The sequence below is a fragment of the Dreissena polymorpha genome, chromosome 9, assembly GCF_020536995.1.
Source record: "Dreissena polymorpha isolate Duluth1 chromosome 9, UMN_Dpol_1.0, whole genome shotgun sequence".
Classification (NCBI taxonomy): Eukaryota; Metazoa; Mollusca; class Bivalvia; order Myida; family Dreissenidae; genus Dreissena; species Dreissena polymorpha.
The window spans coordinates 11865225-11890254 of record NC_068363.1 but is presented as its reverse complement, the minus strand read 5'-3'; the positions used below and the strand labels follow the sequence as shown (position 1 = coordinate 11890254).

The following is a 25030-nucleotide window of genomic DNA, read 5'->3' as shown; positions in this document are numbered from 1 at the left end:
CTATCTCACCAAGAATATAAATTCATAATGAAAGTTCCGTGTACAAAACTTTTGATTTTTGACACCATATTAATTCAAAATATACAATAATCTTCGTATCTTGTATATGGAGGAATAAAAGTATATAAACATTGCTGCTTATGCTTTACTTGTTACCCGAGCAGTTCACACGGTGTCAACAACGCTAACATAAACATAGGTATAGAGCACTAATGCGCTTTTAGGCGTAGCTGTTTCAGTTTTCATCTTAGTGACTATTACACAACGCCAACAGACACGCATGAATATTTTCGAATATTTTATAAGCTGATTCGAGATACAACCTCTGAATTTTTGCTACATCACTGCGTATGTGCTCAATTCAAAGGATGTAGCACTGTTCAGTGTATGGAATTCCGGACTACTCTCTGTATGCTCAAACGACACAAATTGTGGCCCTGTTACAATTACGCGTTACAATCCATCTCGCAGAATTTCACTTTCGCCTCCAAGATGAGAAAACAATCATTAGCGAAATATTATAGTGTCACGATAAGAGAAAATCGTTTAATTATCATACCACAATGTTTGCCGTACTTGGTCAGCACGTCTGGAAATCATTCCTTAATGTGTGGATAGGCTGCCATTATTAACAAGTTTGCTATTTTGAATTCAATTTTGTATCAAAAAGCATTGTTCTTAAATGTGGCATTTTCATTCGCAATGAGATTTGTAATGACCCTCGTCATGCGAAAATGGGTCTTATTATATATGCGCCCATAATATAAATAGCCCACTCAGCTATCCCTCCTTCTGGTAAGGAGAAACATAACATATTGAGTGATTTTAAAGCGAACAGCATCGCCTATGGCCTGACTGGGCAAAAGCACATGTTGGGTTTAACAAACGCTTGTCGAATCGCATAAGACCCATTTTCGCATGACGGCGCTATTGACGTGTGATTTAAATGTGTCGAAAGAAAACTGCGTTTAAATCAAATATAAACATACGATATATTTCGATAGTGAAGAAATATACTCATAACAAGGCATATGAGGACACATGTGAAGTGCTCTCCCGTAGTATATTTTTTATTTACTCACACTTTTGTGTGGTTTGACAATGCTAACACACATTTTATGCGGTGAATATGCAGCTAACAAGTGAAAAACAAAACACAATTGTTTAACATTTGTTTAATTGTTTTTAAGTATTTAGAAAAGTAAATTGCTCACTTTATTTCAAAGTCAGCGTATACGCCGACTACATTTTTAAAAGACAATTATTGTTATAAATATATTTAAAATAATATATTAAGTTGTTTTCGGTTTTAGCGATTAAAAAGCATTTTCGAGGTTGCCTTTATTATGCTTATAGTAATTGATGAACTCATATCCAACTGTCTATGTATTGAGAACTGTGAATATAAACAAGCTTAACCTTCTACTAACCTTCTACTATTGCATTCGTATTATTATTATAAATTGTTTGTTATATTCGGGTTTAGCGATTATGAAACTTTTATTGTCTATCGTATCGCTGAAGTTATTGTTGAACTTATGTTCAACGTTTTATAAATTGAGAATATAAATAAGCGTCAACTTTTTCCCGAATCTCTCAATTTACGACCTGTACTACGTCATTGAGTTGTATGCGAGAGCGTAACCTATTGCGTTGTAATAACCCGTAAACTTTCCTTTGATTATCAACAGGTGCATCTATTAATACCCTCATATCATGAATGCCAAAACACCCGCGAAAAAGAACCACGTGACCAAATAGGACGCAAAACGCAAATACCACGCGACTACGACTTTTATTATATAAGAACGCTCCGAATTCCATGAAGCCGGAGCCTTGTGATTACTATTACGTAAAGAATTGACCTCTTACTGAAGTAAGCAAACGAAACGCAGCACCTAATTGACTCATTCCTTCTATGTGCGAAGGCAGATTGAATTTTACTAATGTATGGTTTGCCTATTATAACACACATTATAATGCGGTAAATATGCGACTAACAAGTAAAAAACACTATAATTAAACTTTTGTTTTGAATTAAGTTATTTAGAAACCAAAATGCCAAACCTTATTTCAAAACAGCGAGACTACATTTTTTAGAGAATATTCTTGTTATATTTAAATGTTTTTTTTAACAGTTTCAGCGATAATGAAACATTTTTTATGTTGTCTATTGTATCCCTGTAATAATTGTTGAACTCGTGGTCAACGTAGTATTAATTGAGACCTGTGAATATAAACAAGCGTAACCTTATACTAGTGCGTTATTCTCACCCGGACTCCCCTTTGTTTATCGCCAGCCTCAGAGTTATGAATGAGATGAGCGAAAATACTACGTCACGCAGAAAAAGCAGAAAGAGGACTATTTTAACCATTCATAAACAATCTCCTCCGCGACACGTACAATACGATCATTGTTTTTTATTCTTTTCTATAAAACACCATTCGAAACTATTGCATTTAACAGGATATTAATATAATGTTTCCATTTGTGAATAAACATAATTGGAGAACTCAAACCTCTTGCATAAATTATACAACTCTTTCTTGCGCGTAGTAAGCGGGAATTGGGTTGATAATACCTAGGCCGAACCGACCTGAATTTTACACTAAGCACTTTAGCGACCCATCTAAAAATACATATTAACTTTTTTTAACCAAAAGGAAACCACAAGGTCAAAAAGTATATATTAGCATATCTTGTATAACTATGTATGAATATTATTACCATTACATGATATCACTTTGTTTTATGATCATATACATGTATACATTATATGTCTTATATTGAATAAAAAAATTAAGTGTTAAGGCCACAAAATAAAATAAACTGCTTTGTAAAACTTCAATACAATCATATATGCTGTAGAGAGAAATTGCGTAATCAAAATAAATGAGTAAACGAAAGGCTGACTATCAGAAACGTTTCATATACATATACAGAGAGCTGTTTAAAGATCCCTTGTAAAAATGAACATTTATTTTTTATTATAAACTTGGATTTGTATTTAACGGCCTTATGGCTATTTATATATAATTATTTGGATGAATATATTAAGTACCCAATCCAAATGACGCATCTATATCATTATGAATGAGTGCGTTTTTTTCCGTTTATTTAAATGTATAAATCTCTGGTTTATTGTGTTATGTTCAAAAATACACCGATTCTCTTAATTTAGATATAAATAACATTTTTAGTAAAACCATAATTTAATATATGTCTAGTTCCGTGGTTTCATTTACATATAGTCTGATTTGCATTTTATATCATGCTTTTTTAATGCAAACCAGTTACAGTTCACTCTCAAAAATTAAATAATGGTTTTCCAGTGCTGGAATTTTTTATGTATATAATGCATTGTTTATAACTAGATCACCTTTATATGTTCATTGCAATGTTCACATTTTCCCCCGTATTAATATAATGCATTGTACACATGAAGTCACTATAGCTGTCTAAGCCGCGTTGAAAACACATTTTTTCTGTTGTTTTTTTTACTTAGGTTAATTTTTTTAATTTAAGTTAGTAATAATGAATGTTTCCGTTGCTTATAATCCACAGAAAATAAATATATTATTGAAAGTAACTAAACAGTTTTCTTTTCTTGTGTACAGTACCTAACAATGCCTCAATGTTAATACATTCTGATGAACATATACTGTAATTCATTAATTATCGACAATTACACCGAGAATATTAAAAATTATTAGGTTGCCCAAACTGGTTAATAATATTTTGCATCAAACGGTTTAAAACGTTTTAGAGAACGCACAACAGTTGTGTTCATATTTGTTTTCATTACTCGTTCATATTTTCAAAAATAATAAGAAAAATAATGTCCTTTTCTACAATGTGTATAACACCTTCAATTTTAAATTATGATCAAACAGCAATGAATTTCAAATAAAATCTGTGTAAACCCTTAAAAGTTACGCTCATTCCATATGAACGACACGCTTTGTTTGTCGGCAAAAATGGCGGTCATATAAGCGCTGCTAAGAGATGTGTGAAAAATCGATTTCTGATTGGCTAATCGGAAAATTTGATTTACAGTTGGCGACTGGTTAATTATACCCATTGTTGATTAAACGTCTTTTGGTAGCTTATATAAATATCCAACAAAAAAAACTAGAAAGTGGGAACTGACTTCAAATGGTAGATTGGGTTTACTGAGATTTAATCAAATACATATTTTTGTATTTCTCCTTTAAACATGCTATATTTATTAACAGCAATATATATTTGTACCCTGTAAATATAAATGTGCAAATGTAATTCTCCATTAAGTTTTCCTTTAAACATGCTATTACAAAAAAATCTGATAATTTTAACATGAAAGCATACAAGTGAACTAAAATGTCATTTTATTTCTCCATTGAGCTTACCTTTGAACACTTTGAACATGTAATATTGCTTTACAATTATATAATTGTACCTTGAACATATAACTGTTTTTATTAAATGCCCAAGTTTTTTCTCAATGAGATGTCTTTTAACATGCTATATTGTTGTATGCGCATTAAACCGGTTAAAACACTCACTGTTTTGCAACGACCGTTCCAAGGCGGTGACACAAGCGTTAAGACTTGTGTGCAACAAGTACTTATCTCGGTACCTACTGTTTTAATTTAAAAGATAGCAAGTAGCTTTGAATATACTTTCGGCGTTTCAGTTACACTCATCTTTGATAAAATGTTAGTTTGAAGCTGATATACATATAAAATTAAAAGAACGGTGAAAGTGAGATATGACTTACACACAAAACGAAAATATATAATGACTAAATGATAGATTGGATAAACCACTGTATCCTGTATTTTTTATCAAACATCTGATTTTTTAAGGTAATAATATATATGAATTATTTATAAGATAACTGATATAAAATGTACAATAAACTGTCGAAGCGTACAAAGGGTGGAGCGTTCTGTTTTGGAAAAGCTGTCATCGTACTTATTTTTAAAAAATCGTTATATTATTATTTTAATACATCAAATGTTGCGGAAAAATTGATATCATTTTTTCTTTGTCATTAAAGTTATTGTATTAATCTATCGAAATGTTATTTAACCGCTTTGTAATACTTAACAGCCCCATTACTGTTCCCCTACAATAAAGATAGGTGTCTTTTATGTCATCCGAACATCCATTCTGTTATATTTTTATTCTTCCGTTGTTCCCATCGATGCTACCATTTTCCATTGATCATTAAAATTTATCTCTTAAGCACTATGATATTTATAAAGTATACCCATCTGGATGCCCACCGTTACAAGCTTAATTGTAATGTTTAACTAGTTAAATCTGTTTTCATCATGATTAATATTTCGAAGTAATAAACGTGGTAATTCTCTATGTCTCCTAATTAGAGCGCCCTTTAGCTAGGGTCACTGCCCTCGACTCCTACGAAATAATAGCTGAAAATCCGCGATGCTATTTTAAAAGCCCTTACTTGACTAATGGAAAACTTTGATAAGTGTATCTAAGACCGGATGTTTATCGACGTCAGCAGGAATTTCATCGCCCCAGAAGATGAATAACTTGCGTTCTTAGTGAGGTCAGATAAATGTACTTGGGATCGAGAGATCAAGAACATGTTATTTTTTTTAAAGTACACCTGACTTAATTGAAAAACACGGATACGCGCTTAAGTAATATGATCGTCAATGGGAACTCGTTAAATATGAAGGGTAGGTGATCGAAAGATCCGCGATGTTGCAAACCTCAACTCGACTGATTTTTATTCGTAAGTGATCAAATGTATATCAAAATACACAGAATATTTTCAAGTATGTCAATGTCCCACTTAACTTTGTTTTATTTTGCTAATAGGCCTTGACATTGAAATCAGATTTGAGATAATGTGTTCATCCATTCAGCCAGTAAGTTCTTAATGCTTAACAGTTATAATATTTAAAACTTTCCATTCGTCTCTAAACGGTGCTGGAGGACGGTATTCATGACCTGGTTTTAGTAAACCTTCATCATTTTCAATTAAGAATAATAACATATTACAATAATTGAAACAACTAAACAAGTATGTGGATTAAGTTGGAATTTCAGAATCCTTTTATCAAAACTATTGCCCAAATAATGTGGAAATGGCTATTTTAAGATGTTAAAGCAAGCTTTGCAAAATAAATTTGTTACAGACAAACTTATGGAAGAGAAAATCCGTCAGCACATGCATGCTGTTAAATGACATTCTTATTTTAATACAGAACATGCATGCTGTTAAATGACATTCTTATTTTAATACAGAACATGCATGCGACTAAATGACATTCTTATTTTAATTCAGAACATGCCTGCTGTTAAATGACATTCTTATTTTAACTACTGTCATATGCTTTTTGATACATGTTAGTTGCATTTTTCCTAGTTATATTTGCTGTGAAAGCACGTCATCAAATTGTCACTTATTGATAAGTTTATAATTACTTCATATGTATCTTTAATTTGTGTGTGTTATTGACAATTGCACTTTAACTTTTAAAATGTGCATTAATGCTCTACGCAGCTTCTATGTTTACTGAACTGTTCATTTTATGTGTGGGTATGTTCTATTCTCAATAGTTCGTTTTCAGCTACACTGCACTACTTTTGTCAATTGTCATGAATTCATAAACAAGCCAAACAAAAACACTGTGCGAGAATCAATACAAACTTGTCATAATCATATTGATAAATTAAAGTCTATCTATGCTTGTGTCAGACAATACATCGACACCAGTACACACACACACAGTATAAAAGCTTTATAATTAGGAGAATGGATCGAATATCTAAAGATCATTTATAATGTAATTAAATGATAGTTAGAATATGCTGCAGGATATTCCTACTAGAAAGTTTAATATATGTGATACAAATATTCGGCTGTATTTGCGTTGTTGCACACTAATGTCACAACTGTATTATGTTCAGTGCGATGAATTTAACGCCAATTGAATTGTACAAACGTCACTAATTTAGGGAAAGACAAACCTTACTCTTGAACATTTTAGTGAACCTTGACGCGTATTTTTACAAGAAAATGTTAAACGATAATAAATAATCGTCGTTGTTCATGATGTTGTTAAATGTCGCGTGCCATATCGTGTGTGAAACTGAACGGGCATGAGCTGGAGTCCTCATATAAACTTTCTTAGAAGTATGGTTTGTGTTCGAGACCTTGTGTCAAAACGAATTAATATTCGAGAGACAATATCTCCCTTAACGCTTTCTGAAGCGGAACGATATTACAATACGCTACAATACGCCCTGTAAGAACCATAACTTCCTGAGATCAGACGCAAAACTTTCATAAGAAAACGTCATATTGTTAATCACTGAGCAATAACTCAAAAGGTATTGGAGAAGAACAACCCAAACATGTACGCATATCTTCTTCATAGGCATGCTGTATATAAAGTATATAAAGTTGAATAAAATTCGGAATATAAGTGCCGAGACGAAAATAAATTATAATTGAAAGGCCGATAACTTAAAACATCTTCAGATTTTATAGAATGCGTAGGTTTACCCTTGACGAAACTTGCATATTCAGTTTTTTTTAAGGCAGATCATAAGCTCATATGATCTCGCGCGCAAACAAAAAGCATGAGTGCTCGAAAGACAACCGGAAGTATCAAATGACAAAAGTACATCGAGTAGGGCGAATAGGTATAACAAATATGTGACTTAATGCTGCTCCTATTAGGGAAGCATACATATATTTGTTTTGAAATATGCCCCTAGTGGGATTCAAATGCATGTAAGCCAACATCGTGCGTTTCAATTAGAATTTTACTTGATTACAACAAAATTGCGTATTTATTTCATGTTCATATCGTCATAATGATTCAACTACTTTTAAATTAACGTATTTCCCCGCTCACTTTGAAAGTGTACACAGGAAACTTTTGATAAATAAAAGTTTACTGCGCGTGTATGAGAGCGAGTCTTACATACATCTCAACCATGTAATTAATATTTCTTAAATGATGATATTTTAAAGGTAGCCGCTTAACACATACATGCTCCTTTACACAAGAACGCTTGAAATGATCTCTTAGTTAGTATTGATTCGCCATATGATCGCACTTGAAATGTTGATTGAGAACATCATAAAGCTCCATGAAGGTGACTATAGGAAGGGTTCTTTCTCAAATGCAGACACGCGAAGTAATGAAGATCGTATTATGAAATTTGCCGAACCATCGCTGCAGTCGCAAAATGAAGAGCAAGAGATGACTTGAGCGAGCTATTAACAGCGACGCCTTCTGCTGACCGTGTTTTGGATTGTGTTGTCACGATTGGTTGAGCAAACTGTATCATTAGCTCATAATACAATTCATTAAAGAACATGCTATTAACGTTAATTTGTTCTCTATACTAGACGGCTGATCACAGAATAAAATTAATGGAAAAAACAAAAGAGCAGCGCATCTCGGCACCAAAATGCATTGGTTAAGTATTTTGTATTGGAACTACTTTAAATTGATATCAGATGTAGTGCTGATATAAAATAATATTTTTATAAAAACAGTTGCATGCGGCACGCTACGTTGGAATATCGTTAAAACGCCAAGGGACTCTGATATAAACGGACTGCTGTTATTAGTTCTTAAAAAAAGGGATTACGAGTTTTTAAGATTGCATTGTTTCATTTAAAAACAAAATGTTAGTTTCAGATGATAATGTTTCAGGCAATAATGTATCAAATCACCCTTACCAGCCTATTCTGTTTGGGACGTTATTGACTCTTGAGATATTAATTGGACATCTCTTTTCTACGACGCTTTGGCAGGTAGTTTACGACATTTATTAAAACAATGAGCGACTTTAGTGAGTAATGTCCCCTGTTTTCCGATATAGGTGGCGCTCTGGTCGAGTAGGTTCATCTATGCGGATATGTTCGGATTTTATCATAAAATTATCGCCATTGTTATTCAGCGAAGCGTTTGACAGCTTGACAATAGAAACATAAAATAATGCCTCAAACCATGTGTTGCGTTCCCTTTTGTTCACGAAAAGGTCGACACAAGTTCCCGAAAGACAAACAACGTCAAGCAGCATGGGTACAAGCTATTCGACGGGTGAAAACAAAGTTCGAAATCTGGACTCCATCCGAATACTCGTACGTGTGTGAAAACCACTTCACCGAAGATGATTACCACACAATAACATATGCAGGTAGGTTGTTTGTTTAATTTATGTTGAAAAACATCACAAATGCAAAAACATATTACGCTTATAATGCTGAATTTGTGTTTTCTCTCCATTAGATAATCGTGGCAAATATATCATTTTAAGTGTATGGACACGGTGAACGTGTACATGTATATACTAAAAGTCTAAATGTATTTGTTTCCAGGCTTATTTTTCATATATTTTCTATCACCAATGACAGTACTGCTACACAATGTTATTTTGTTGATTTATTAAATATGCAATAAGTATATTTGACATATTGCTGGTAATAAATTAACACTATATTTTGGTGTAATAAGGCAGACTTTTTTCTGTTTACTCATTCTGTAATCCATTAACAAAATCTGCAGCAAATTCATACATGCATTTGTTTATGGCATACTTTTTTTCCAGGAAATGAAAGACGTAAGCGGGCATTGCGAAAAACAGCTGTCCCTAGTATTTATTCCTGGAAGAACAAGGCGACTGTTGCTAAGAGCCAGGAGAGAAAGGAACGTCGTCTAGAAAGAGAAAACCGGAAACGTAAGCTGTTTGAAGATGTAACAAATATGGAACAGTCTGGTGAAAACACAAGCTTTGAACCAGAGTACATTGCCACAAAAATTGACATTGTTACCTCTGATATCGATGTGGGTGCTAGCAAAGAAGTTGTGACACAGCAGGAATGTGTCGAGCAAATAATCTCGATCACAGATGAAAAGGTGACATTTATGGACTCATTTGTACAAACAGAGTGTGAAACGGAAGATGCGGCAATACAAACAACAACTACACTTGCATTTAGCATCAACAAGTTCGAGGATGATGAAGCTGCTGTTCATTTCTACACTGGACTCGAAAATTACATGAAGTTCTTTTTTGTTTTGAACACACTCGGACCAGCAGCATACCATCTTAATTATGTGTATCATTCTATAACAAGTATAAGTGTTGCTGATCAATTTTTTATTACGTTGATTAAATTAAGGCGACACATGACAAACTTTGAACTGTCGCGATTATTTAATGTTTCGGAAAGTGTTGTGTCAAACATTTTTATTACGTGGGTCTTGTTCATGGAAAAACAGTGGAAAGAAATTAACATTTGGCCATCACAAACTTTAGTCCACTATTTTGCTCCAAGCAGCTTCAAGAGACTGTACCCCAAAACACGGGTTATAATTGATGGTACTGAGTGCCCAATTAAAAAGCCGAAGAATCCAACAGCTCAACAAGCCACTTTTTCGACTTACAAGAACCGAAATACAGTTAAGGTTTTGGTTGGCAGTACCCCTGGCGGTCTTATTTCTTATGTGTCTCCAGCCTATGGGGGTGCTACAAGTGATAGGCAAATAGTTGAACGGAGTTCACTGACCAGGCTTTGTTCCAAAAGTGACAGTATTATGGCTGATAAAGGTTTCAATGTGCAGGACATTTTTGCACCACATGATGTGCATATCAATATACCAACCTTTTTTAAGAAGCAAAATAGAATTTCGAATGAAACTGCTATTAAAGATAGAAAAATTTCAAGTAAACGTGTTCATGTAGAAAGCATTATTGGGCTAGGAAAAACATACACAATTTTAACTGAATCTTTGACTAGCACAGAGACTAAGTTGTCATCAGAGATAATTTTTGTTTGTTTCATGCTATGTAATTTCAGGAATGGCATAGTGTCTACATATGCTTAAAGAATAGCTACAATCAAAGTTTTGTATGCAGCTAAGAGGATTAAAATGTCAAATTTGTATTGTCAATAAACATTCTGCAAAAAATATGTCAGATGTGCGCTCTGGTTATGAGTGTTAAGAAGTACATGTAATGAGAGTAATTAAGCTAATGGACATGTGATTGGAAGACTGTTTTTTTATAGTTTTCATTTCTTAAGTTTAGGTTGATGTATTACATGTGATTGCTTAATAAAGTTCTAAAATAGTGTTTTGTTACTTTCCCATCTTTTAAAAAGCCAAAATGTATGTGAACTGTCAAGGCTAAGAACAGTTTTGACCTGAAATGATTAACGGTATGTGAGTCGACGCTCCTTTGTAAAGTACCTCAAACAGCACTTTCCCAATCTAGGGAAAATTACATATTTCCCAAATGAAGGTTACATTGTTTGTTTTTAACCCTTTGCTTGCTGGAAAAATTTTCATCTGCTAAAATGTCGTCCGCTGAATTTATAAAATTTGCATTTTTCGATTTTTTTTCAAAGAATACTATCAGAATAGCAAACAGTTTGGATCCTGATGAGACGCCACGTTCTGTGGCGTCTCATATGGATCCAAACTGTTTGCAAAGGCCTTAAAATTTTGGTTGCCGCGCCGTAAGGATTAATGAACTTAAATTAATTAACTTATGGCGCTCTATGGCTAGAACCTTAAAGTAAATATAATATTAACAACTTGGTACAGTTATTTTTAATTTTAAGGTATATGTAAGCAAAAAATCAAATACGCTAATTTCCGAATTCGAAGAGTTCACGACGCATTTTTCCCAATTTCAAGGTGTTCACGAGTAGTAATATTAGTCAGTTCATGAGACGGGTTCCACTTTACAAGTATACAATTCTCTCATCATCATAAAATAATAATCCTGACAATATGGTTTTTAGAAGCGAACTGTTGAAAAAACAAATTTTTAAAAACAAATATTTATTTCTAATACAATGCATTGTATAACACATATAATAGTCAAACAAATATTTTAGAACCAAACCAGGAACTACAAGAAACATGGTAACAAAAGTATTTACACATGCAGGGAACTTATTTTAAACATCCTTGTAATACAACTTTTTCAACAATTCAGTCTTAAAATAATTCTCAAAGAAATGTTCAAGTTTTAACAGCATCTGTGAAATGAAGTCCTCATTTTTGTGTACCCTTATGTACTTTATGTCAGTCAATGTATAAACGATCAGGTCACAGTACTTGCGTTCCGAACAAAACAACTGGCCCTGAATCTGATAATAATAAGGATGTTTTGCACTCAATTTTAGTTTACCGTTCACATCCTTAAGATATGGCACTGTCACTGAGGAAATCTCTTTATTTATAGCACTGAATGGGCATTTCACCTCAACTATCAAGTCTTTATTTACAATTCCATCTGGAGATGCCCCTAGAAATGGGTGTGTCCGTGAAACCGTTATGCCACAAGACTTGACTTTAACATTCCTTGCACTCTCATAAATGTGTATCGCAGTTTTTTCATACTTGCATCCATGTCGCATCGCTTCATTTTGCCTCACAACTTGTCCCTGCACTATTGTTGAGGCCAATCCAACTAAACTTGTCTTTTCTGTCGCAGCACAGATTCGGTGGTAGTTTGAGGACTGAATGCGCTTTCCACGCTCCTCATGCCATCGATCATTGGTATTTTGTCCCCTCGTCTGTTCTTCAATACATTCACACTCTTCTGATGTTATTTTGGTAATTTTGTTGAGGTTTAGAAAGTTCTGTTCATGTGACGTACTGAAATAGTCGTGATCATTGCTATAAGCGTACATATTTGCTGGCTCGAAAGTTTGAAAAATTGGAGTTTTTGATATTGTAGCAAAATTCATACATGTGTTGTAGAAATGGTCTTTGTAATTGGCAGCATTTCTAAACTGACTAGGCCTGGGGTCAAAGTCTGCAATATTACAAATCTCAGCTCCACCTATCTTGAGGTCTCGAGCCTTTACCGGGGATCCTGTGTGTTTCTTCGATTTGTGGAAAGACTGAAGCTGTTGGGTACAAGATGATTCCACCTTAACTTCTCCGGATTGAATAAATTTCACACACGCATACAGAACAGTCCTTATATGTTTACAATGTCCGAACGGACCTTCACCAGCACCACATTCACACTGTGCCTCATGCACAAAGCCATGTTTGGTGAATGTAATGTCAACGACATAATCAATTTTCTTTTTCATTTCTGCCCTACATGAACTTTTTACATAGCACAACTTTTCTGAAGAAAACATCCTAAGGTACAACAAGAACTTGTCACCATACAAAGAAGTCACCACTTGGTCGAACTCAACTCCAAACCGTTCCATATATGCATTCGCCTTCTCACGGTCAAACGAGGCCATCTTCATGTCGGTGTTGACATCTTTGTAGCAATGGGTGGCTAGAATTTGCATTCGAAACTCTGGCATAAGCTCCTCGCAGTTGTTAAAGTTCTGATTGCGATCATATGCTTCAAGTCTGAAAGATCAAATATGAACATACAACAATTTTTCACTTTCAGTAAACATTAAAAAAAACTTGTATAAACAAAAACTTATGCGTCAGAACAAAGAGTAATACATACTCAGCATAGACCCCTACACATTCATAGAGTCCCCTAAATTTAATAAAGAACATGGGTGGGTGCTGTTGTAAAAAGTTTTGTCTTCTAAAAAACAACAGAAGTATACATGTACATTTCCCCACCCAACCTTTTAACAGAATTTACATTAACTTGTAAATAAGATATTTAACAATAAACCTTTCAAACAGTGATGTAAATAATAAAAGAATGAATCCTGTATGTATGTTTTTAAAGCCTTTAAACTGATTTGGTTTTTAGAAAAGACCGCGCAGGAATTTTCACGACATGAATCAAATTAAAAAATGGTTTCATATTACCTCTCGATTAATTCCTTTTTTCGTCCAGATAACTTTGCATTTCTCTTTCTTAATTCTGTGCGAAGTTGTCCTAAAGATAAACTGCTAAATTGTGAAGCCATAGTTTAAGACTTATCGTATAAACTATCATAAAATTATTGTAAAAGATTGTGTCTAACTCGGTTAATCGCTTGTCAAAATATGCGGAAGTAAACAATTGGAAAGAACAATAGACCTATTCGACAACAGCGCCACCTTTACGGGCACCTGCTAGACAGGGGAAGATAATCCACTAAAGTTCCCCAATGAGCGACTTTAGTGAGTAATGTCCCCTGTTTTCCGATATAGGTGGCGCTCTGGTCGAGTAGGTTCATCTATGCGGATATGTTCGGATTTTATCATAAAATTATCGCCATTGTTATTCAGCGAAGCGTTTGACAGCTTGACAATAGAAACATAAAATAATGCCTCAAACCATGTGTTGCGTTCCCTTTTGTTCACGAAAAGGTCGACACAAGTTCCCGAAAGACAAACAACGTCAAGCAGCATGGGTACAAGCTATTCGACGGGTGAAAACAAAGTTCGAAATCTGGACTCCATCCGAATACTCGTACGTGTGTGAAAACCACTTCACCGAAGATGATTACCACACAATAACATATGCAGGTAGGTTGTTTGTTTAATTTATGTTGAAAAACATCACAAATGCAAAAACATATTACGCTTATAATGCTGAATTTTTGTTTTCTCTCCATTAGATAATCGTGGCAAATATATCATTTTAAGTGTATGGACATGGTGAACGTGTACATGTATATACTAAAAGTCTAAATGTATTTGTTTCCAGGCTTATTTTTCATATATTTTCTATCACCAATGACAGTACTGCTACACAATGTTATTTTGTTGATTTATTTAATATGCATTATGTGATATTGACATATTGCTGGTAATAAATTAACACTATATTTTGGTGTAATAAGGCAGACTTTTTTCTGTTTACTCATTCTGTAATCCATTAACAAAATCTGCAGCAAATTCATACATGCATTTGTTTATGGCATACTTTTTTTCCAGGAAATGAAAGACGTAAGCGGGCATTGCGAAAAACAGCTGTCCCTAGTATTTATTCCTGGAAGAACAAGGCGACTGTTGCTAAGAGCCAGGAGAGAAAGGAACGTCGTCTAGAAAGAGAAAACCGGAAACGTAAGCTGTTTGAAGATGTAACAAATATGGAACAGTCTGGTGAAAACACAAGCTTTGAACCAGAGTACATTGCCACAAAAATTGACATTGTTACCTCTGATATCGATGTGGGTGCTAGCAAAGAAGTTGTGACACAGCAGGAATGTGTCGAGCAAATAATCTCGATCACAGATGAAAAGGTGACATTTATGGACTCATTTGTACAAACAGAGTGTGAAACGGAAGATGCGGCAATACAAACAACAACTACACTTGCATTTAGCATCAACAAGTTCGAGGATGATGAAGCTGCTGTTCATTTCTACACTGGACTCGAAAATTACATGAAGTTCTTTTTTGTTTTGAACACACTCGGACCAGCAGCATACCATCTTAATTATGTGTATCATTCTATAACAAGTATAAGTGTTGCTGATCAATTTTTTATTACGTTGATTAAATTAAGGCGACACATGACAAACTTTGAACTGTCGCGATTATTTAATGTTTCGGAAAGTGTTGTGTCAAACATTTTTATTACGTGGGTCTTGTTCATGGAAAAACAGTGGAAAGAAATTAACATTTGGCCATCACAAACTTTAGTCCACTATTTTGCTCCAAGCAGCTTCAAGAGACTGTACCCCAAAACACGGGTTATAATTGATGGTACTGAGTGCCCAATTAAAAAGCCGAAGAATCCAACAGCTCAACAAGCCACTTTTTCGACTTACAAGAACCGAAATACAGTTAAGGTTTTGGTTGGCAGTACCCCTGGCGGTCTTATTTCTTATGTGTCTCCAGCCTATGGGGGTGCTACAAGTGATAGGCAAATAGTTGAACGGAGTTCACTGACCAGGCTTTGTTCCAAAAGTGACAGTATAATGGCTGATAAAGGTTTCAATGTGCAGGACATTTTTGCACCACATGATGTGCATATCAATATACCAACCTTTTTTAAGAAGCAAAATAGAATTTCGAATGAAACTGCTATTAAAGATAGAAAAATTTCAAGTAAACGTGTTCATGTAGAAAGAATTATTGGGCTAGGAAAAACATACAAAATTTTAACTGAATCTTTGACTAGCACAGAGACTAAGTTGTCATCAGAGATAATTTTTGTTTGTTTCATGCTATGTAATTTCAGGAATGGCATAGTGTCTACATATGCTTAAAGAATAGCTACAATCAAAGTTTTGTATGCAGCTAAGAGGATTAAAATGTCAAATTTGTATTGTCAATAAACATTCTGCAAAAAATATGTCAGATGTGCGCTCTGGTTATGAGTGTTAAGAAGTACATGTAATGAGAGTAATTAAGCTAATGGACATGTGATTGGAAGACTGTTTTTTTTATAGTTTTCATTTCTTAAGTTTAGGTTGATGTATTACATGTGATTGCTTAATAAAGTTCTAAAATAGTGTTTTGTTACTTTCCCATCTTTTAAAAAGCCAAAATGTATGTGAACTGTCAAGGCTAAGAACAGTTTTGACCTGAAATGATTAACGGTATGTGAGTCGACGCTCCTTTGTAAAGTACCTCAAACAGCACTTTCCCAATCTAGGGAAAATTACATATTTCCCAAATGAAGGTTACATTGTTTGTTTTTAACCCTTTGCTTGCTGGAAAAATTTTCATCTGCTAAAATGTCGTCCGCTGAATTTATAAAATTTGCATTTTTCGATTTTTTTTCAAAGAATACTATCAGAATAGCAAACAGTTTGGATCCTGATGAGACGCCACGTTCTGTGGCGTCTCATATGGATCCAAACTGTTTGCAAAGGCCTTAAAATTTTGGTTGCCGCGCCGTAAGGATTAATGAACTTAAATTAATTAACTTATGGCGCTCTATGGCTAGAACCTTAAAGTAAATATAATATTAACAACTTGGTACAGTTATTTTTAATTTTAAGGTATATGTAAGCAAAAAATCAAATACGCTAATTTCCGAATTCGAAGAGTTCACGACGCATTTTTCCCAATTTCAAGGTGTTCACGAGTAGTAATATTAGTCAGTTCATGAGACGGGTTCCACTTTACAAGTATACAATTCTCTCATCATCATAAAATAATAATCCTGACAATATGGTTTTTAGAAGCGAACTGTTGAAAAAACAAATTTTTAAAAACAAATATTTATTTCTAATACAATGCATTGTATAACACATATAATAGTCAAACAAATATTTTAGAACCAAACCAGGAACTACAAGAAACATGGTAACAAAAGTATTTACACATGCAGGGAACTTATTTTAAACATCCTTGTAATACAACTTTTTCAACAATTCAGTCTTAAAATAATTCTCAAAGAAATGTTCAAGTTTTAACAGCATCTGTGAAATGAAGTCCTCATTTTTGTGTACCCTTATGTACTTTATGTCAGTCAATGTATAAACGATCAGGTCACAGTACTTGCGTTCCGAACAAAACAACTGGCCCTGAATCTGATAATAATAAGGATGTTTTGCACTCAATTTTAGTTTACCGTTCACATCCTTAAGATATGGCACTGTCACTGAGGAAATCTCTTTATTTATAGCACTGAATGGGCATTTCACCTCAACTATCAAGTCTTTATTTACAATTCCATCTGGAGATGCCCCTAGAAATGGGTGTGTCCGTGAAACCGTTATGCCACAAGACTTGACTTTAACATTCCTTGCACTCTCATAAATGTGTATCGCAGTTTTTTCATACTTGCATCCATGTCGCATCGCTTCATTTTGCCTCACAACTTGTCCCTGCACTATTGTTGAGGCCAATCCAACTAAACTTGTCTTTTCTGTCGCAGCACAGATTCGGTGGTAGTTTGAGGACTGAATGCGCTTTCCACGCTCCTCATGCCATCGATCATTGGTATTTTGTCCCCTCGTCTGTTCTTCAATACATTCACACTCTTCTGATGTTATTTTGGTAATTTTGTTGAGGTTTAGAAAGTTCTGTTCATGTGACGTACTGAAATAGTCGTGATCATTGCTATAAGCGTACATATTTGCTGGCTCGAAAGTTTGAAAAATTGGAGTTTTTGATATTGTAGCAAAATTCATACATGTGTTGTAGAAATGGTCTTTGTAATTGGCAGCATTTCTAAACTGACTAGGCCTGGGGTCAAAGTCTGCAATATTACAAATCTCAGCTCCACCTATCTTGAGGTCTCGAGCCTTTACCGGGGATCCTGTGTGTTTCTTCGATTTGTGGAAAGACTGAAGCTGTTGGGTACAAGATGATTCCACCTTAACTTCTCCGGATTGAACAAATTTCACACACGCATACAGAACAGTCCTTATATGTTTACAATGTCCGAACGGACCTTCACCAGCACCACATTCACACTGTGCCTCATGCACAAAGCCATGTTTGGTGAATGTAATGTCAACGACATAATCAATTTTCTTTTTCATTTCTGCCCTACATGAACTTTTTACATAGCACAACTTTTCTGAAGAAAACATCCTAAGGTACAACAAGAACTTGTCACCATACAAAGAAGTCACCACTTGGTCGAACTCAACTCCAAACCGTTCCATATATGCATTCGCCTTCTCACGGTCAAACGAGGCCATCTTCATGTCGGTGTTGACATCTTTGTAGCAACTGGTGGCTGGAATTTGCATTCGAAACTCTGGCATAAGCTCCTCGCAGTTGTTAAAGTTCTGATTGCGATCATATGCTTCAAGTCTGAAAGATCAAATATGAACATACAACAATTTTTCACTTTCAGTAAACATTAAAAAAAACTTGTATAAACAAAAACTTATGCGTCAGAACAAAGAGTAATACATACTCAGCATAGACCCCTACACATTCATAGAGTCCCCTAAATTTAATAAAGAACATGGGTGGGTGCTGTTGTAAAAAGTTTTGTCTTCTAAAAAACAACAGAAGTATACATGTACATTTCCCCACCCAACCTTTTAACAGAATTTACATTAACTTGTAAATAAGATATTTAACAATAAACCTTTCAAACAGTGATGTAAATAATAAAAGAATGAATCCTGTATGTATGTTTTTAAAGCCTTTAAACTGATTTGGTTTTTAGAAAAGACCGCGCAGGAATTTTCACGACATGAATCAAATTAAAAAATGGTTTCACATTACCTCTCGATTAATTCCTTTTTTCGTCCAGATAACTTTGCATTTCTCTTTCTTAATTCTGTGCGAAGTTGTCCTAAAGATAAACTGCTAAATTGTGAAGCCATAGTTTAAGACTTATCGTATAAACTATCATAAAATTATTGTAAAAGATTGTGTCTAACTCGGTTAATCGCTTGTCAAAATATGCGGAAGTAAACAATTGGAAAGAACAATAGACCTATTCGACAACAGCGCCACCTTTACGGGCACCTGCTAGACAGGGGAAGATAATCCACTAAAGTTCCCCAATGAGCGACTTTAGTGAGTAATGTCCCCTGTTTTCCGATATAGGTGGCGCTCTGGTCGAGTAGGTTCATCTATGCGGATATGTTCGGATTTTATCATAAAATTATCGCCATTGTTATTCAGCGAAGCGTTTGACAGCTTGACAATAGAAACATAAAATAATGCCTCAAACCATGTGTTGCGTTCCCTTTTGTTCACGAAAAGGTCGACACAAGTTCCCGAAAGACAAACAACGTCAAGCAGCATGGGTACAAGCTATTCGACGGGTGAAAACAAAGTTCGAAATCTGGACTCCATCCGAATACTCGTACGTGTGTGAAAACCACTTCACCGAAGATGATTACCACACAATAACATATGCAGGTAGGTTGTTTGTTTAATTTATGTTGAAAAACATCACAAATGCAAAAACATATTACGCTTATAATGCTGAATTTGTGTTTTCTCTCCATTAGATAATCGTGGCAAATATATCATTTTAAGTGTATGGACATGGTGAACGTGTACATGTATATACTAAAAGTCTAAATGTATTTGTTTCCAGGCTTATTTTTCATATATTTTCTATCACCAATGACAGTACTGCTACACAATGTTATTTTGTTGATTTATTTAATATGCATTATGTGATATTGACATATTGCTGGTAATAAATTAACACTATATTTTGGTGTAATAAGGCAGACTTTTTTCTGTTTACTCATTCTGTAATCCATTAACAAAATCTGCAGCAAATTCATACATGCATTTGTTTATGGCATACTTTTTTTCCAGGAAATGAAAGACGTAAGCGGGCATTGCGAAAAACAGCTGTCCCTAGTATTTATTCCTGGAAGAACAAGGCGACTGTTGCTAAGAGCCAGGAGAGAAAGGAACGTCGTCTAGAAAGAGAAAACCGGAAACGTAAGCTGTTTGAAGATGTAACAAATATGGAACAGTCTGGTGAAAACACAAGCTTTGAACCAGAGTACATTGCCACAAAAATTGACATTGTTACCTCTGATATCGATGTGGGTGCTAGCAAAGAAGTTGTGACACAGCAGAAATGTGTCGAGCAAATAATCTCGATCACAGATGAAAAGGTGACATTTATGGACTCATTTGTACAAACAGAGTGTGAAACGGAAGATGCGGCAATACAAACAACAACTACACTTGCATTTAGCATCAACAAGTTCGAGGATGATGAAGCTGCTGTTCATTTCTACACTGGACTCGAAAATTACATGAAGTTCTTTTTTGTTTTGAACACACTCGGACCAGCAGCATACCATCTTAATTATGTGTATCATTCTATAACAAGTATAAGTGTTGCTGATCAATTTTTTATTACGTTGATTAAATTAAGGCGACACATGACAAACTTTGAACTGTCGCGATTATTTAATGTTTCGGAAAGTGTTGTGTCAAACATTTTTATTACGTGGGTCTTGTTCATGGAAAAACAGTGGAAAGAAATTAACATTTGGCCATCACAAACTTTAGTCCACTATTTTGCTCCAAGCAGCTTCAAGAGACTGTACCCCAAAACACGGATTATAATTGATGGTACTGAGTGCCCAATTAAAAAGCCGAAGAATCCAACAGCTCAACAAGCCACTTTTTCGACTTACAAGAACCGAAATACAGTTAAGGTTTTGGTTGGCAGTACCCCTGGCGGTCTTATTTCTTATGTGTCTCCAGCCTATGGGGGTGCTACAAGTGATAGGCAAATAGTTGAACGGAGTTCACTGACCAGGCTTTGTTCCAAAAGTGACAGTATAATGGCTGATAAAGGTTTCAATGTGCAGGACATTTTTGCACCACATGATGTGCATATCAATATACCAACCTTTTTTAAGAAGCAAAATAGAATTTCGAATGAAACTGCTATTAAAGATAGAAAAATTTCAAGTAAACGTGTTCATGTAGAAAGAATTATTGGGCTAGGAAAAACATACAAAATTTTAACTGAACCTTTGACTAGCACAGAGACTAAGTTGTCATCAGAGATAATTTTTGTTTGTTTCATGCTATGTAATTTCAGGAATGGCATAGTGTCTACATATGCTTAAAGAATAGCTACAATCAAAGTTTTGTATGCAGCTAAGAGGATTAAAATGTCAAATTTAAAAATATGTCAGATGTGCGCTCTGGTTATGAGTGTTAAGAAGTACATGTAATGAGAGTAATTAAGCTAATGGACATGTGATTGGAAGACTGTTTTTTTTATAGTTTTCATTTCTTAAGTTTAGGTTGATGTATTACATGTGATTGCTTAATAAAGTTCTAAAATAGTGTTTTGTTACTTTCCCATCTTTTAAAAAGCCAAAATGTATGTGAACTGTCAAGGCTAAGAACAGTTTTGACCTGAAATGATTAACGGTATGTGAGTCGACGCTCCTTTGTAAAGTACCTCAAACAGCACTTTCCCAATCTAGGGAAAATTACATATTTCCCAAATGAAGGTTACATTGTTTGTTTTTAACCCTTTGCTTGCTGGAAAAATTTTCATCTGCTAAAATGTCGTCCGCTGAATTTATAAAATTTGCATTTTTCGATTTTTTTTTCAAAGAATACTATCAGAATAGCAAACAGTTTGGATCCTGATGAGACGCCACGTTCTGTGGCGTCTCATATGGATCCAAACTGTTTGCAAAGGCCTTAAAATTTTGGTTGCCGCGCCGTAAGGATTAATGAACTTAAATTAATTAACTTATGGCGCTCTATGGCTAGAACCTTAAAGTAAATATAATATTAACAACTTGGTACAGTTATTTTTAATTTTAAGGTATATGTAAGCAAAAAATCAAATACGCTAATTTCCGAATTCGAAGAGTTCACGACGCATTTTTCCCAATTTCAAGGTGTTCACGAGTAGTAATATTAGTCAGTTCATGAGACGGGTTCCACTTTACAAGTATACAATTCTCTCATCATCATAAAATAATAATCCTGACAATATGGTTTTTAGAAGCGAACTGTTGAAAAAACAAATTTTTAAAAACAAATATTTATTTCTAATACAATGCATTGTATAACACATATAATAGTCAAACAAATATTTTAGAACCAAACCAGGAACTACAAGAAACATGGTAACAAAAGTATTTACACATGCAGGGAACTTATTTTAAACATCCTTGTAATACAACTTTTTCAACAATTCAGTCTTAAAATAATTCTCAAAGAAATGTTCAAGTTTTAACAGCATCTGTGAAATGAAGTCCTCATTTTTGTGTACCCTTATGTACTTTATGTCAGTCAATGTATAAACGATCAGGTCACAGTACTTGCGTTCCGAACAAAACAACTGGCCCTGAATCTGATAATAATAAGGATGTTTTGCACTCAATTTTAGTTTACCGTTCACATCCTTAAGATATGGCACTGTCACTGAGGAAATCTCTTTATTTATAGCACTGAATGGGCATTTCACCTCAACTATCAAGTCTTTATTTACAATTCCATCTGGAGATGCCCCTAGAAATGGGTGTGTCCGTGAAACCGTTATGCCACAAGACTTGACTTTAACATTCCTTGCACTCTCATAAATGTGTATCGCAGTTTTTTCATACTTGCATCCATGTCGCATCGCTTCATTTTGCCTCACAACTTGTCCCTGCACTATTGTTGAGGCCAATCCAACTAAACTTGTCTTTTCTGTCGCAGCACAGATTCGGTGGTAGTTTGAGGACTGAATGCGCTTTCCACGCTCCTCATGCCATCGATCATTGGTATTTTGTCCCCTCGTCTGTTCTTCAATACATTCACACTCTTCTGATGTTATTTTGGTAATTTTGTTGAGGTTTAGAAAGTTCTGTTCATGTGACGTACTGAAATAGTCGTGATCATTGCTATAAGCGTACATATTTGCTGGCTCGAAAGTTTGAAAAATTGGAGTTTTTTGATATTGTAGCAAAATTCATACATGTGTTGTAGAAATGGTCTTTGTAATTGGCAGCATTTCTAAACTGACTAGGCCTGGGGTCAAAGTCTGCAATATTACAAATCTCAGCTCCACCTATCTTGAGGTCTCGAGCCTTTACCGGGGATCCTGTGTGTTTCTTCGATTTGTGGAAAGACTGAAGCTGTTGGGTACAAGATGATTCCACCTTAACTTCTCCGGATTGAACAAATTTCACACACGCATACAGAACAGTCCTTATATGTTTACAATGTCCGAACGGACCTTCACCAGCACCACATTCACACTGTGCCTCATGCACAAAGCCATGTTTGGTGAATGTAATGTCAACGACATAATCAATTTTCTTTTTCATTTCTGCCCTACATGAACTTTTTACATAGCACAACTTTTCTGAAGAAAACATCCTAAGGTACAACAAGAACTTGTCACCATACAAAGAAGTCACCACTTGGTCGAACTCAACTCCAAACCGTTCCATATATGCATTCGCCTTCTCACGGTCAAACGAGGCCATCTTCATGTCGGTGTTGACATCTTTGTAGCAACTGGTGGCTGGAATTTGCATTCGAAACTCTGGCATAAGCTCCTCGCAGTTGTTAAAGTTCTGATTGCGATCATATGCTTCAAGTCTGAAAGATCAAATATGAACATACAACAATTTTTCACTTTCAGTAAACATTAAAAAAAACTTGTATAAACAAAAACTTATGCGTCAGAACAAAGAGTAATACATACTCAGCATAGACCCCTACACATTCATAGAGTCCCCTAAATTTAATAAAGAACATGGGTGGGTGCTGTTGTAAAAAGTTTTGTCTTCTAAAAAACAACAGAAGTATACATGTACATTTCCCCACCCAACCTTTTAACAGAATTTACATTAACTTGTAAATAAGATATTTAACAATAAACCTTTCAAACAGTGATGTAAATAATAAAAGAATGAATCCTGTATGTATGTTTTTAAAGCCTTTAAACTGATTTGGTTTTTAGAAAAGACCGCGCAGGAATTTTCACGACATGAATCAAATTAAAAAATGGTTTCACATTACCTCTCGATTAATTCCCTTTTTCGTCCAGATAACTTTGCATTTCTCTTTCTTAATTCTGTGCGAAGTTGTCCTAAAGATAAACTGCTAAATTGTGAAGCCATAGTTTAAGACTTATCGTATAAACTATCATAAAATTATTGTAAAAGATTGTGTCTAACTCGGTTAATCGCTTGTCAAAATATGCGGAAGTAAACAATTGGAAAGAACAATAGACCTATTCGACAACAGCGCCACCTTTACGGGCACCTGCTAGACAGGGGAAGATAATCCACTAAAGTTCCCCATTGAGAACATTCACGAATAACGATAATCGGTGCTAGTTCGGGACAGCGATAGTTCATTTCGTATGGAAAGTGTTGTGGTCTTTGAGCCAATCTAGAAGCCTAAGTTGTGCATGGCCGACGTACTCATACGATAAACCATGTGCTAATTAAAACCGTCAGGGAACAATATTGCGATTTATCCTGTCACATGCCTTTAAATCAGCCCGATAACCAGGTAACCTAATATCCCAAAAGATATTAGGCTAGATGACCACGTGACCTCGAATATCTGTCAGTTGCTATCCGCGCATGCGCATGCATTTACTATTTTCTATTAATAAAATTTACTTTTTTCTACTAATAAAATACCAAATACATGTAAAAAACATTATTATTTAAACAGCATAAATTCGTCTTTGTGTATTGAATTAATAACGAGTAACTCGATTTCTGTGTGT

The 25030-nt window shown here is 34.7% G+C and overlaps 4 protein-coding genes across 4 annotated transcripts; 3 read left to right on the top strand and 1 right to left on the bottom strand.

Annotated features, from left to right (window-relative positions):
• Positions 1-9660: 9660 nt before the first annotated feature.
• On the top strand, positions 9661-11068 carry LOC127845036 (uncharacterized). The gene has a single exon (XM_052375658.1). It carries the CDS (start codon positions 9748-9750, stop codon positions 10870-10872), a length of 1125 nt encoding a protein of 374 aa, XP_052231618.1. The 5' UTR covers positions 9661-9747; the 3' UTR covers positions 10873-11068.
• Positions 11069-14185: 3117 nt separating this feature from the next.
• On the top strand, positions 14186-16382 carry LOC127845035 (uncharacterized). The gene is made up of 2 exons (XM_052375657.1): positions 14186-14445; positions 14857-16382. Exons 1-2 carry the CDS (start codon positions 14244-14246, stop codon positions 16134-16136), a joined length of 1482 nt encoding a protein of 493 aa, XP_052231617.1. The 5' UTR covers positions 14186-14243; the 3' UTR covers positions 16137-16382.
• A 521-nt stretch (positions 16383-16903) lies between these two features.
• Positions 16904-19325, bottom strand: LOC127845034 (uncharacterized). The gene is made up of 2 exons (XM_052375656.1): positions 19066-19325; positions 16904-18642 (listed from the first exon to the last, which is right to left on the bottom strand). The coding sequence occupies exons 1-2, from the start codon at positions 19164-19166 to the stop codon at positions 17217-17219; spliced, it is 1527 nt and encodes a 508-aa protein (XP_052231616.1). The 5' UTR covers positions 19167-19325; the 3' UTR covers positions 16904-17216.
• Positions 19326-19456: 131 nt separating this feature from the next.
• Positions 19457-21442, top strand: LOC127844832 (uncharacterized). The gene is made up of 2 exons (XM_052375341.1): positions 19457-19710; positions 20122-21442. Exons 1-2 carry the CDS (start codon positions 19509-19511, stop codon positions 21399-21401), a joined length of 1482 nt encoding a protein of 493 aa, XP_052231301.1. The 5' UTR covers positions 19457-19508; the 3' UTR covers positions 21402-21442.
• Positions 21443-25030: the final 3588 nt, after the last annotated feature.